This window comes from Suncus etruscus, chromosome 9 (assembly GCF_024139225.1).
Source record: "Suncus etruscus isolate mSunEtr1 chromosome 9, mSunEtr1.pri.cur, whole genome shotgun sequence".
Classification (NCBI taxonomy): domain Eukaryota; kingdom Metazoa; phylum Chordata; class Mammalia; order Eulipotyphla; family Soricidae; genus Suncus; species Suncus etruscus.
The window spans coordinates 72,215,204-72,230,827 of NC_064856.1; the positions used below are offsets into that span (position 1 = coordinate 72,215,204).

At 35.0% G+C, this 15,624-nt stretch overlaps 1 protein-coding gene across 2 annotated transcripts in view; it reads left to right on the forward strand.

Moving 5' to 3' along the window:
• The window catches only part of NELL1 (neural EGFL like 1), a 1,037,291-nt gene that overhangs the window by 991,860 nt on the left and 29,807 nt on the right, over positions 1 to 15,624 (forward strand). For both annotated transcript variants that reach the window (XM_049781002.1, XM_049781004.1), the window contains one exon: positions 14,704 to 14,897. In XM_049781002.1, the coding sequence (XP_049636959.1) occupies positions 14,704 to 14,897 (194 nt within the window). The remainder of the gene's footprint in view (positions 1 to 14,703; positions 14,898 to 15,624) is intronic.

Consider the following 15,624-nt stretch of genomic DNA (forward strand, 5'->3'; position numbering starts at 1 on the left):
GCATTCTATTTATGTTTGTTACTTATTCTCCTAGAGATTAGGAATCTAGTGTGTGAGTCTTGTAGTATAGACCATGTCTCTGGGAGTTTTTAAATAAACATTCTTTTGACCATTTTTTGATCGTATATATTTGAGTAGAAGCCGAGTTTTTCCAGCACAAAATTTGTGTTTTCTTCTTTAATATATAAAATCTTTATTGAAGCACCTTGATTACAAGCATGATTGTAGTTGAGTTTTCCTTTTTTGTATTTTTATTAATTAAATAATGTCTTTATTTAAACACCATGATAACAAATATAATTGTAGTTGGGTTTCAGTCATAACAAGAACACCCCCTTTACCCATGCAACCTTTTCATCACCAGTGCCCCCATTTCTTCCCTCTCCCACCCCGTGCCTGCATTTGAAATATGTCCCTCACTCACTGCATTGTCAAAATAGTTCTCAGCATAGTAATTTCTCTAACTGCACTCGCCACTCATTGTGACAGTGAGTCGGTCCTTCCAGCCCTCAACTCTGGGACTTATTTCAATGTCTTTTCTTTTTCTTAAAACCCATAGATGAGTGAGACTCTTCTGTCTCTTTCTCTCCCTCTGACTAATTTCACTCAGCATAATAGATTCCATGTACATCCATGTATAGGAAAATTTCATGACTTCATCTCTTCTGACAGCTGCATAATATTTCACTGTGTACCAATTTCTTTAGCCACTCATCTGTTGAAGGGTATCTTGGTTTTTTTCCAGAGTCTGGCTATTATAAAATTGCTGCAATGAATATAGGTGTGAGGAAGAGATTTTTGTTTTTTTTTTTGTGTGTGTTCCTAGGGTATAACCCTAGGAGTGGTATAGCTGGATCAAATAAAAGCTCAATTTTCAGTTTTTTGAGAAATCTCCATATGATTTTCCATAAGGCTGGACTAGACAACATTCCCACCAGCAGTGGATATGAGTTCCTTTCTCTCCACATCCCCACCAGCACTGATTATTCTTGTTCTTTTTGATGTATGCTAGTCTCTGTGGTGTAAGATGGTACGTCATTGTTGTTTTGATTTGCATCTCCCTGATGATTAGTGATGTGGAGTATTTTTTTAAAATACTTTATTTAAACACCTTGATTACAAACATGATTGTGGTTGGGTTTCAGTCATGCAAAGAACACCCCCCATCACCAGTGCAACATTCTCATCATCAATGTCACAAATATACCTCCTCCCCACTGCACCCCTACCTGTACTCTAGACAGGCTTTCTATTTCACTCATATATTCTCTTTGTTAGGATATTTTTCAATGTAGTTATTTTTCTAACTAAACTTATCACACTTCATGTCGTGAGTTGGAACTTCCATCCCTCCTCTCTTTTGTCTCTGAAAATTATTGCAAGAGTGTCTTTCATTTTTCTTAAAACCCATAAATGAGTAGACTATACTATTTCTTTCTCTCTCTCTGATTTATTTTGCTCAGCATAATAGATTCCATGTACATCCATGTATAGGAAAATTTCATGACTTTGTCTCTTTTGATGGCTGCATAATATTCCGTTGTATTTATGTAACACAGTTTTTTTAGCCATTCATCTGTTGATGGGCATCTTGGTTATTTCCAGAGTCTTGATATGGTAAATAGTGCTACAATGAATACAGGTGTAAGGAAGGGATTTTTGTATTGTATTTTTGTGTTTCTAGGATATATTTCTAGTGGTATAGCTGGGTCCTATGGGAGCTCAATTCCCAGGTTTTGGAGGAATCTCCATATCACTTTCCATAAAGGTTGGACTAGACAGCATTCCCATGAGCAGTGGATAAGAGTTCCTTTCTCTTCACATCCCCACCAACACTGCTTGTTCTCATTCTTTGTGATGTGTGCCAATCTCTGTGGTGTGAGGTGGTACCTCATAGTTGTTTTGATTTGCATCTCCCTGATGATTAGTGATGTGGAGCATTTTTTCATGTGCCTTTTGGCCATTTGTATTTCTGTCTTGTCAAATTGTCTGTCCATTTCTTCTCCCAATTTCTTTATGGCATTAGATGATTCTTTCTTGTAAAGTTCTGTCAGTGCCTTGTATATTTTGGATATTAGCCCCTTATCTGATGAGTACTGGGTGAATAGTTTCTTCCACTCAGTGGGTGGCTCTTGTATCCTGGGCACAATTTCCTTTGAGGTGCAGAAGCTTCTCAGCTTAATGTATTCCCATCTGTTAATTTCTGTTTTCACATATTTGGAGAGTGCAGTTTCTTCCTTGAAGATGCCTTTAGCCTCAATGTCCTGGAGTGTTTTACCTACGTGTTGTTCTATATACCTTATGGTATCAGGTCTGATATCAAGGTCTTTAATCCATTTGGATTTTACCTTCATACGTGATGTTAGCTAGGGATCTAAGTTTAATTATTTGCAAGTGGCTATCCTGTTGTGCCAACACCACTTGTTGAAGAGGCTTTCTTTGCTCCGTTTAGGATTCCTTGCTACTTTATCAAAAATTAGGTGATAGTATGTCTGGGGAATATTATCTGAGTACTCAACCCTATTCCACTGATAATAAACACCCTAAGATAGCTAAAGCAATCCTTGGGGAAAAGAATATGGAAGGCATTACTTTCCCCAACTTCAAACTGTATTACAAAGCAATAGTTATCAAAACAGCATGGTATTGGAATACAGAGAGATGTGGAGCATTTGTTCATGTGCCATTTGGCCATTTGTATTTCTTCTTTGAGAAATTTTTCATTTCTCCTCCCAATTTTTGATGGGGTTAGATGTTTCTTTCTTGTTAAGTTCTGTCAGTACCTTGTATATCTTAGATATTAGCCCCTTATCTTATGTGTATTGAGTGAATAGCTTTTCCCATTCTGTGAATGGCTTTTGTATCGTAGGCATTATTTCCTTTGAGGTGCAGCATAATTAGTTCCATCTGTTTATTTATCCTTCAGCTTGTTTGAAGAGTGCTGTTTCTTCCTTGAAGACGCCTTTAGTTTGGTGTATCTGTTGGTATTTCTTTCCTTAAAGTAGATCATTCAGCTTTTCTTTTAGGGCTGGTTTTGAGTCTGTAAAGTTTCTCAGCTGTTGTTTATCCATGAAGCCATGTATGCTACCTTCAAACCTGAAAGTGATTATGACTGGGTTTAGTATTCTGGGTGAAGCATTCATTTCATTGAGTTTTGTCTCTATATCCCACCACTGCGTTCTGGTCGTGAAGGTTTCTTGTGACAGGTCTGCTGTAAATCTTAAGGATGCTCCTTTGAATTTAATTTCCCTTTTTGACCTTGCTGCTTCCAGTATTCTATCCCTATATGTGGGATTTGTCATCCTGACTAGGATATGAGTTTGGGTGCTTTTCTTTGTGTCTCTTTTAGCTGGTACTCTTCAGGCATGCAAAATTTGGTTGCATGCTCTCTTTAGCTCTGGGATTTTCTCAGTAATTATGTTCTTAACTGTTAATTCTTGCTGGGGATTTTCTTCCTGGCTCTCTGGAACTCTAATGGTTATTATGTTGTTTCTGTTGAATTTATCAAAGACTTCAATTTTCATCTGCTCACATTCCTTGAGTATTTTTTCCATTGTTTGATCATTTGCTTTGATGTTGTTTTTTTTTTTTTCCCAATCTTTCCTGCTGTATTGATTTTCTCCTAAATTCTATTACTCTGTTGTAGAGGCGTTCTATTGAGGTTTTTATTTCATCTACCGAGTTTTTCAGTCCTGTTATTTCAGCCTGGAGTTTTCTGATTTCTGTCTTTGTGTTCTGTTCAGCTCAATCTACGCTTTCTTTGAGTCCTATGAACATCCTTCGTATTTCTACTCTAAACTTCTTATCTGAGAAGATAATTAGGTGGTTGACATTTTTGGGTTATCAGAGCTGCCATCTTCATTTAATATTTCTGATGTCTCCCCATTGTTATACTTGCTGTGAAGTGAAGCGGAGCCTCTAGGCCTAACCTACTCAGTTGTTAGTTTCAAACCTGCAGCATTCAGGCACCCTCAGTAATGGTGTTGGCTATAGTGACCCGGACTCACCCAGTTCAGGCATGTCCAGGGCACCTCAGTCTCTCAACTTCCTTTGGGGATTCTGTGTTGGGGTTAGTCTCAAACCAGCGGCACTCAGACATCCTCAGCAATGATGTCGGTGACCCGAATTTACCCTTTTTCTTAGTTGGGTTTCAGTCATAAACAGAACATCTCCCTTCACTTGTGCAACATTCCCACCAATGCCTCCCTCCCTTCTTTCCAGCCCTTGTCTGTATTTGAGACAGGCATTCTACTTCTCTCATTAAGATTGTCATGCTAGTTATTAGTGTAGTTATTTTCTAACTATATCACTACTCTTTGTTGTGAGCTTCATATTGTGAGCCAGTCCTACCGGCCCTCATCTCTATTGTCTCTGGGGATTATTACAATAATGTCTTTTTTTCTCTTAAAACCCATAGATCAGTGAGAATATTCTGTGTCTATCTCTATCCCTCTGAATTATTTCACACAACATAATAAATTCCATGTACATCATGTATAGGAAAATTTCATGACTTCATCTCTCCTGACGGCTGCATAATATTCCATTGTGTGTACCACATTTTCTTTAGCCATTTATCTGTTGAACAGCATCTTGATTGTTTCCAGAGTCTGGCTATTGTAAATAGTGCTGCAATAATTTCGAACTTCTCAGGCTAGACCTTGAGGGGGAAAATTGCTCAGAAGCAGCCATGAATAGTTAGCAATGGTATTGTTATATGATTTTTATTTAATATGGAAGACTGGGGTAAACAAAATCATGTTTGCTGAGAGATACAAAATAGAAGTTCAAATTAAGCAGAACTTGTCTCTCAAAAGGATCAGAGTGTACTAATTTCTCCTATCTAAAAAGTGGTTTTTCTCTTAATTCCACCATCAAACCTCACTTGTAGGTCTTTAGATCTTTTCAAAAAGTATCTTCTAAAATTACGAATCAAACTAGATTAATCTTTTGCATAATCAGCAGACTAAGAGAAGAATTATGGAAAAACAAAGATGACCTAAAGAAACAAAATACAGTGGGAAGGACATCAGCCTTGAGCATGTAGAGACCCTTTTGATATCCATCATTGCTTGGGGTCCCCCAAGCACTGCCAAGAAAAATTCCTAGTGCAGAGTTAGGATTAACTTCCATGCAACACTAACAAATTAACTCCACCCCACTAAACATACACACACACACACACACACACACACACACACACACACACACACACACATCAAATAAAAAGACGAGAAGTGACACTAGGAGAGTGAAAAATGTTCTTAAGCTCTCTTTTGGTCAAGGAACAGTAATTTTGTACAACAAATAGATCATAAACACTACTGTAATTCTGTAACTCCAACCACAATAATAAAAACTCAATTTTAAAATTTGTTTAGAGGTATATATTTTTTTCAGTCAATTATGTACTTATTGGCATGGTAGCTTCAACATTGTTCTCCTTAACAAAGTCCTTAACACTACTTCTACTGGTATAATATTTTTGTTTGTTGGTTGGTTAGTTTTTGGCCCACACTCAGGGAATGATAATCCATTTGGGATAGATTCCATGGGGACAGAATTTTTAGCAGTTTTTACCACTAGCTAGAAGTTAGAGAAAATAAACTGAAGATAATAAAAAATATATTAAAAAAGTAATGAAAACTGTATATATTGCTTTGGTGCTCTAATCTGACTCTGATTCTTTATATTGAGACCTGGATTGTTTTGTTTGTTGTTGGTTGGTTTTGTTAGTTTGTTGGATCTCTATTGTATTGTTGACAGTGTTTCTTTGACCTTCTGATTTTATGTAAGTTTCTATCTGTAAATGAAATTACTTTGTAACCTCTCTAAGCCTAAGATTTTTCCTTGGCAGAGATGAAAATACTTTCTCATCGGACAACTCACTTGAGAAAATGATTTGTCAAAACAGAGAGTTTGGTTTTTACCTTGGCTGGTTTCCCTGTTCATGTTTGTCACCATAAATTAGACTTTATTGAAGAGAGTAAAACAATACTTCATTGTTACATATTCTCAGGCATTTATTTCCAATACTCAGAGAGTCCAAAGATATTTTAATAGCTATTGATTGTCCAAGAAAACCATTTATTTCTAAGAATTCCCTGAGAAATTTCTAGAGCTACATGCATCCCTCTATTCTTCACTTGTCCCCACTTTTATTCTAGTACTGCAATTACAGGCTCAGTCCCAGAAAGGGAAAAAATAATCATAGAAAGCTACAAATGGGAAAAATTTATAAAAAATTTATGCAATTCTTACATTTACTCAAGCAAATTTATAGGTCTCAAAAATGGATTTTGTTTTTGAAATCACAGTTAAATCAGATTCAAATTTACAAACAAATGGTGAACAACGAGGTGAAAGTAAGTGAAAAATATGCTAGGTAAAGATGTCATAGGAGCTTCAAGAAATACAAAAATAAATAAGAACAGTATCATATCTCCGAATGAGTAAGAAAGTACTGTGTGATCATGTCTAGTAATTCAAATAAACCTGAATATATTGGGGTAACTAAAAATAAAAGTGCACAGAGATACTTCTTTTCATTTAAAAGTAATTTTTGCTGTGATTAAAAAAATGACTGTAACAAGTTGTGTCCCTGGTGGTTAGAATTTTGGAATTATAATAAAAATACCCATGTGGAGGCTGGAAAAATAGTATAATGTATAGTGACTGCCTTGCATATTGCTACGTAGGCTAAATTTGTGATTTTCCATATGGTCCCTTAGGCACTGCTCTAGTGATTCCTGACTACAGAACAAGAAGTAACCTTTGATCATTTCTGAGTGTGGTGCCAAAACAAAAAGAAAAACAATACAAATGAAAAATGCAAGTCCACTTTTTGTGGTGCAGACAATACTTATCCAATACTTCTCCCACCCATGAGCAGATATAGAAAAACATAAATCTAGGGTAGTTTCCATCAATACCATGGTTTCTCCTCACAGTTAAATTCTCTTTGGATAGAAATTATTTCAATATTTATTGATTTTTAAAAATTTATTCTCTTCACTGGTCAGAATTGTATTGATTTTTAAACAGATTGAATAACCAGTTGAAGAATCATGATGTGCTCCTGGCAGAAAGTAAACTAACGTGTCTAATTTAGAAGGCTACTTTTATTCTAGTCTTGTTTTCTACCTAGAAGGAACCATTTTCTCCTCTTGCAATAAAACACATATATTTGTACACCATATAAATAAAAACCTAGTCATTGATCAAGGGCTGTTCAGGGATATCACAAAATAAAGCATTTCTTAAACATTTGTCATTTAATGTTAACACCTGATTTCCATATGAGGTTTCAGAAAGGACTTGAAGTGATACCATTTCAGAGCTTGATACTATTTAAATATGTAAGAAGGTATGTGAAAATTCGCAATTCAACTGGAAACTATGTTAACAGATAAAAGTGTGAGCAACTTACAGAATAAAAATGCTAAATAAATAGTGCTAATTTTAATATATTTCAAAAAGATAGGACAATGGACGCATAAGATAAAATCTGTGGAGGAAAAAATACAGAAGAAATATGAATAGTAACAGCAACTAATTGCTTCTGTGCAATTAATAAAAGATCAGCTTTGCAGTATGTGCTTACTCAGATTATCAAATTATCCTACAAGATTTTTTTATCCACATCTTCAAGTGATAGGTCCAAGACCCAGAGAAGTTTGATAACTTTTTCCATATGATCATTATGTTTCAGGGATCCAGCAATATGCAGCTAAATCACTTGCCTCCATTTACCTTGAACTCTTCCTGACTGAACACTAAAAGGCACATATTTCATGAACCTCCTAAGTTCCTGGCAAACTGGGACAATAGGTCACATTTTTTGGCACCTCACAGTGCAAAATTCTGACTGAAGCTTTTAGTTGACAGACTATATACTGTTTTAATTGAGGAAAAAGAAACAATGGCCATAGAAAATTTAGGAAGTGATAGTCACTGCCAATAGCATAAAAGTGGTAGAAGACTGGAGAGTCCATTCTTCAAGAATATTGTCTACCTTATTTGATGATTTATTCCCAGTTTCTGGCATTATGTCTATTATAAGATGTTTAATATATAATATATGCATGTGTGTTTCATTGATTATTACTGACTAAACAGGTAAAATAGAGTTAAGGCAGTAGTATTTTGCATGAGTCAAAAAATAGTGACATTAAGTAATAAAATGTATTACAGTGTTCTTAAGTTAAAGGTTTAACTTTTCCAAAAGAATGGTTGTAAGAATGCATAAGATTTGGGCATCAAAGAGGATCAAATGGAAACTTTCACTAGAAAAGGAAGAAGAGGGCTGGAGAGATAGCATGGAGGTAAGGCGTTTGCCTTTCATGCAGGAGGTCATCAGTTCGAATCCCAGTGTCCCATATGGTCCCCCGTGCCTGCCAGGAGCAATTTCTGAGCATGGAGCCAGGAGTAGCCCCTGAGCACTGCCGGGTGTGACCCAAAAACCACAAAAAAAAAAAAAAAAAAAAAAGAATCTCATTAAAAAAAAAACATTAAAAAAAAAAAGGAAGAAGATATAAAAAGAAAGTAACTGCTAATTGTACAGATAATAGAAAAAAGTAAATAAATATTAAATGCAAAGTAATTTATTTTTTCTTTGTTTAAAGAGAACCAGTTAAGGAAATGGGAGACACATTAGAGAAAATCAAAATTATATGCTTAATTTTTTTAAAAAAAATTATAATGCTTCTGTCTAACTCAAGAAACTTTAAAACTGAAACAAGGAGTGAATAAGCTAATTAATACCAGAGGTACATTGGGACTTTTATAAGAGATACATGGTGCCTATCAAATAATAAAATAATAAAAATAACCTATAGATAACTTAGCTATTCTTTTAATCCTTGGCTTTTTAGATTGAACACATGAATATTACATTAAAGTAACATGAGTGGGACACTTCCTTAGGCTGATGAAACACGTCTGATGTATCATTTTCACTCTACATGTTATATGTTATGTTCTGTGCTTTAATGGAACAGTAAAAACATAAACTGGTGATCTGTATTCAACAGGAAATGGCTCTTACAGGACCTGAAATTCACTAGGCTGCTTAAAATTTTACAAACCCCAGTACATCTCTGGTTTTTCTTCTTGTTTCTTTCACTTATAGGATAAGGTGCACTACCTATATTTCCCCCTGTATATTTCTCATTGCCACTATAGACTGAGTAATATTGCTTTAGATATGGGAGAGACATCTGTGCTCTATCTTATTTATCTTTAATAATACCCCAAGCTCTGCTCTCATTTTAAGCTAGCAATGCCAGTAATGATTTCTTAGAACACACAGCTGGGTATTCAAACCCCAGGTGAAATTTGTTCCTTACACATCACCTATTTTGAGTTTAAAAATTAGACTGATGAATTGTTAAAGTGTTTTAGAAAAAGGATATGATGTCAGGACAAAGTTAACTTTGTACTCTAACTTGTATTCTAACCATTACTAAACAAATGGGGAAAATATTTCCCCTGAACTCTGAAATTTATGGAGATTTCATCTACTCTGAAATGTTTATACTGTTGTTTTGCTATTATAGTTTTAGAAAACATATTTTTTTGAAAAGCAAGAATATTTTGGGGTCTGAACTTGGGTTGTTTTGATAGATGCTAATATAAACATCTCTGAATCATATTATAGTATAATATTTATTATCAAGTACAATAATAAGGAATTTCAGAAGTTACAAAATTGAAAATTTATTTCAATGTAAGCATACCCTTTATTGAAAAAGTTATGATCTGTGCATAGAATATTTAATGAATTTAAAAGAAAAATGCAGCAAATAGCAGTTCTATCATTTGGAATAAGAAAAAAAATACACATACTCTTTAACAGTCACAGATTTAAGTGTAGAATAGTTCTCCTGATTTTTGTTTCATTGCCTCTTTATTATTGAAGGCTTCTATGATGATTTGGGTAAGCATCGTTGGTGAATATCTTTATGTTTTCTCAGCATAGAACAACGGTTATAATATGTAAATAGGGTTCCTCTTTCCTTTGGATGCCTTGGGATATGTATAATAGATTAACTTGGCTTTGTGCAGAGCAAACAGGTCTGTATTACTAAGAATATGAATAATGTCAGCTTCCATAATTGCTAACATCTGGCTTTCCATAAATCTGTTAAATTGCATGGAAGCAGAATTAGATTTCTGTGTCATAAGTAAAGCAATTACATGGAACTCTGTAGGCAATATGGTCTTATACTCAACTGTGAAATCCTTTCATTCTCAGAAGCAAAAGCAAATCAAGTTTTGCACTGTTTTTATTGTGCATACTAGGTGTGTTCATCTTTATGTTCAGTTTTCTTAATTTATGTGAGAAAGTATCCCAATATGCTTCAATTTTGTATATTAAATACAAAATGCTAAAATATCATATTTTGGTGGGGTACAATTTTGAGATTTCAAAGAAAACTATAAATGAACAGTTCTTGTCTAGCCACTGTTTGGCAATCTGTTGAAATTACTATTTAGACAACTCTGGTCTGATTTATTAATAGGATTTTTCTGCTCTTCATCTTAAACATTTGATATTAAAAGGGTAGAATGGAAGTGAAAAGGGTAGGCTGGTTAGTTTAATGTGGTTACTATTTTGCTATACTAACTATAAGACCCTAGACTTTTCCAGATGATAACCAATACTGTGTTTCCTGTAGAGAGTGGTCCTTTTGCTACCTTATGCTTATTGAATAGACCTCATTAACCAAATTTTGATAAAGTATGTCTTATAATGGCACTGATGTATGAGTTTCCTAACTTAATTTAAGTGAATACATTATAAATCACATTCTTGGCATTGGGAAAGTAGAAGGGAAAATATTTTATCCCTGCCTTCTACAAACCATGAGAGGTTAACATAAGAATAACATAGTACATACAATGGGTAAAAATATCATAATAATTATTATTTTAAAAGATGAGATATGGTAACTTTTATTTTACAAAAGCAATGGGTGTAAAGATAAATGAGAAGGATCATTCTTAGCTTGCCAATTTTTTCTCTTTTTTTCTTCTTTATTTGAAAATCTTGATTACATAAATGATTGTGATTAGGTTTCAGTAATGAAACCCCTTTCACCAGTGCAACATTCCTACCACCAATGTCCCAAATCTCCCTCCATCCCACCCCACTCCCACCTGTACTCCAGACAGGCTTTCCAGTTCCCTCATTCATTCACATGATTATGGTAGTTCTCTGTGTAGTTATTTCTATAGCTGTACTCACCACTCTTTGTGGTGAGCTTCATGGAGTGAGCTGGTGTTCCAGCCTCCTCTCATTGTCTCTGAGGATTGTTACAAAAATGACTTTTATTTTTCTTAAAACCCATAGATGAGTGAGACTATTCTGTGTCTCTCTCTCTCCCTCTGACTTATTTCACTCAGCATGATAGATTCCATGTACATCCATGTATAGGAAAAGTTCATGACTTCATCTCTCCTGATGGCTGCATAATATTCCATTGTGTATATGTACCACAGTTTCTTTAGCCATTCGTCTGTGGAAGGGCATCTTGGTTGTTTCCAGAGCCTGGCTATTGTGAATAGAGCTGCAATAAATATAGGTGTGAGGAAGGGGTTTTTGTATTGTATTCTTGTGTTCTTAGGGTATATTCCTAGGAGTAGAATAACTGGGTCGAATAGGAGCTCAATTTCCAGATTTTGGAGGAATCTCCATATCGCTTTCCATAGAGGCTGTACTAGATGGCATTCCCATGAGCAGTGGATAAGAGTTCCTTTCTCTCCACATCCCCGCCAGCACTGATCTCATTCTTTGTGATGTGCGCCAATCTCTGCGGTGTGAGGTGGTATCTCATCGTTGTTTTGATTTGCATCTCCCTGATGATTAGTGATGAGGAGCATTTTTTTCATGCGCCTTTTGGCCATTTGTATTTCTTTTTTTTTTTATCAAAGTGTTTGTTCATTTCTTCTCCCCATTTTTTATGGGATTAGATGATTTTTCTTGTAAAGTTCTGTCAGTGCCCTGTATATTTTGGATATTAGCCCCTTATTTAAAGGGTGTTGGGTGAATAGTTTCTCCCACTCAGTGGCTGCGCTCCCTAGGCCTCTGAGAAAACCTTCGGGGATTCAGAAGCACAGGCAGACAGGCGTAGAAGAAGTTTCCTTGAAGTCCTCAGAGTGAACCAGCTTACCAATTATTTATACTTTATTTTAAACTCAATAAAGGTGAAGAGAGTAAAAATAAGGTGAAGGTGTTACTAACAGAAAGAAAAGACATGATGATATTTCAGAGGAAGTAACAATAATTATTTATGGTTTTCATTAACACATTATTTTAATCCAAAAGGGGAAGAGTCTAAAGGTAATAATTGACATGTTAGAGTGGTATGCCAGAGAAATACTAGTGGTTTTAATCTCCTATTATAAGGCATCAGAGAACTACAGAGCTGGGGAAAGTAAAGGAGTTATATAGAAATGGTTTTATATTCTTCCTCTTCTGTACAATGTATTTAGAACAATTATTCACTGTTAATTAAACAAAACCCAGGACTCTGATTCTTCTGTTTATTCTTTATTTTCCTCTTCCCTTTCCATTCTATTTTCTCTTCTTCTTATACTTCCCCATTCATTCCCCCTTTCATTTTTGTTACTTATTGTGTTTTTCTTTTCCCTTTTATTTCCCTTCCTTTCATCTCTTTCTAAGCAATGCTTAGGCATCCTGGCACTACTCCCTGTAATATTTGTCCAACCTGGACAAAGGGCTAGAGAGCATTCTTAGCATGTGCAGGTCCACAAGTTCAGTTCCTAATATTGCATGTTCCATCCCTTGAGTACCACATGGTCATATATTCCTAGTGAACCCCAGAAGCACTGAATTAGCAAACCTGAGCATCTGGGAAGAATATTGCAGTATTATGCTTCCCTTGATCACTGCTTGGGAATGCCTTCTTAAAAAAAGTAAAATGTTGGAATAAATTAGCTTCTAGACATGGTGTTGAGATTTCTGAATATATTTTACTTTTAATGTCGCTGTATAGACAAGTTTTATACCAATCTTGTGTATATAGTAAGGAAGGAGAAATAATTTATTTCTCAATATCTTGTCATAGAAGTTTTAAAATTCTAAGAAACTTTGACTTTATATCATATTATTCCCAGAAGTTTGGCAGAAAATATTAAAGAGAATACATATAAAATGTTCTCCTTGAAAATAATCTTCAGTATCTGAGGAAAATATTTGAAGCCATAGAATGCTGACAGATGACTTTAGACCTTGAGTTGGTACATGACAGTGCGAAGAACACTAATGCAGCTGTCCAAAGGCCAAGGACACTAATCCTGGCTCAATTATTATTTAGTAATATAACTGTCTAACCTCTCTGTATCTTATTTTCTTTTCTGAGATAGCTACTTCAATCTTGTAATTCTATCATACCACTCAATAAGCCTTGATATAAATACATATATAGAAATATAAATACATACATACATAAATAGAAATATAATGGTATTTATAAATATATATTGCACTCTGATCACATTGGGGAAATATAATTTTCAATTTTATTTTAGTTTCATGATTTTAATTAAACACCTACAAATATGTACATATTTCATTATAATAATCAAATTTAGAATAAGTAGTGTATCAGTAGTTTTTTCTGTATATTCTTGTCTTCACCTTTATTATATTCACAAGGACAAGTGTTTTCTGCCATGATCAGAATTTTTACAAAATATCCAAATTATCTTGTTTTTAGAAAACTCTTAGTAAAATATTATTAGAATCAGGTTTGTCAATTAGAGCATGTAGAAAGATGTGATTATAAATAAACTCTTTGGGCAGGTGTGGACTCTGAAGGAAGACTGATAAATAAATGACCAATATCTTCAAATAGTTTAAGGTTGTCAGAGATAAGGAAATGTAATAGATTTTCTTGAGTGATCTTAGAAACAGTGCTTGTTTGTAGATGTGACTGGGTAACTTATAATTGAATCCTATTTAAATAAGATATTATTAAAAGTTAAAAATGGATTTAGTTGTTGTGTAATGAAGACTGATAATTTGTAAAGAGATTAATGGAATGGATTAATGGAATGAAGAGTAGTAGTAGAGATAGTGTTAAATTCATTGTGACTGTGACAGTCAGAGAGGGATGACTGAACTTATGTTTTCCTCCATGTTTGGATGTCAACAACTAGCAGCAATATGTATGTCTTTCATTGTTATCATACAATACTTTAGCCTGAGATGGATTCTTGTCTGTGCAAAAAAACTATTATAGTAGTAAGGCTTTGATTAGGCATTATTTTATTCTTATTCTTTATTCTTATTTTATTCTTGGCCCCCAAATGGGGGATTGCACCTGTTTCCTACTCCATGGCTAATATATTCCCACATTTTCTAACATCCGAGTCAGAAAACTCAGCTACTAGATAATTTTGTATTTGGATTTTGAAAGGTATGTGTTTGAGACCTGCCTCTCATGATGGGGCATTTCATTTAACTTACAATATTTAGCTCCACTATCTACACAACAGTTTTAATGACATCCTTGTTCACAATGCTTTCTTGAGAACTAAATACTATAGGCATATGTACATCTTGGCATAAGACTGGATAAGTCAACATTCGAAAATACTAGTGCTATCATATATGATGCTATTGTCTTCTACTACACTTGGCCAGATTCTAAAATCTCTATTCTTTCTTTCTTGCAGACATTGATGAATGTGCCTTAAGAACTCATTCTTGTTGGAATGATTCTGCCTGCATCAATCTAGCAGGGGGCTTTGATTGTCTTTGTCCCTCTGGGCCCTCTTGTTCTGGTGACTGTCCCCATGAAGGAGGACTGAAACATAATGGGCAGGTGTGGACTCTGAAGGAAGACAGGTGTTCTGTCTGTTCCTGCAAGGTAAGGAAAACTGGTACCTTGGATACTTTATAAATTCTCCCTCCCAATCCTCTTTTTACAGGGGCCAGAGTGGTAGCCCAGTGGTAGCGTGTTTGCCTTGCACGCAGCTGATCCAGGACAGACATGGGTTTTATCTCATTTGGTCTCCCAAGCCATGAGCGATTTATGAGCGCGAAGTTAGGAGTAATTCCTGAGTGCTGCCGGGTGTGACCAAAGAAACAAACAAACAATAACAAAAACAAAAAACAACCAAACAAGCCAACTGTCTTTTTCAGAAGTTGTTGACACATGTATCTTCTGCAGTTTCATACAAAGACTTTTCCTGGTTTAACCCACACTAAGATTATAATGTTACTGATTGAGTGGAAGACCTGTTATGCATTGATTATGCTCTTCTTCAAAAAGGCATGAGGTTGAAAGAGCTTACACATCAGAGGGCAAAGCAGGGCAGATAAGTCAGTGTTAGTCCTCCCACTGTGAGCCTGTACATACACTGTAGAGTATTTATGTTTGTTAGCTGAAGGCTTTTATGAGACCTCATCTCATATTAAAACAAACTTTATGAATAAAATGACTCTTCGTTTGAAATGATCACCTGCATAAAAACTTTCTATTTGCAGAGGTCAGAGAGAGAAAACTGCCATACTGAACACATGATAACACAGAGACGCTTGTAAATGTCTTCACATTCTCAGTGTTGTGCTCATGAGTTTAATGCATAGGAAAA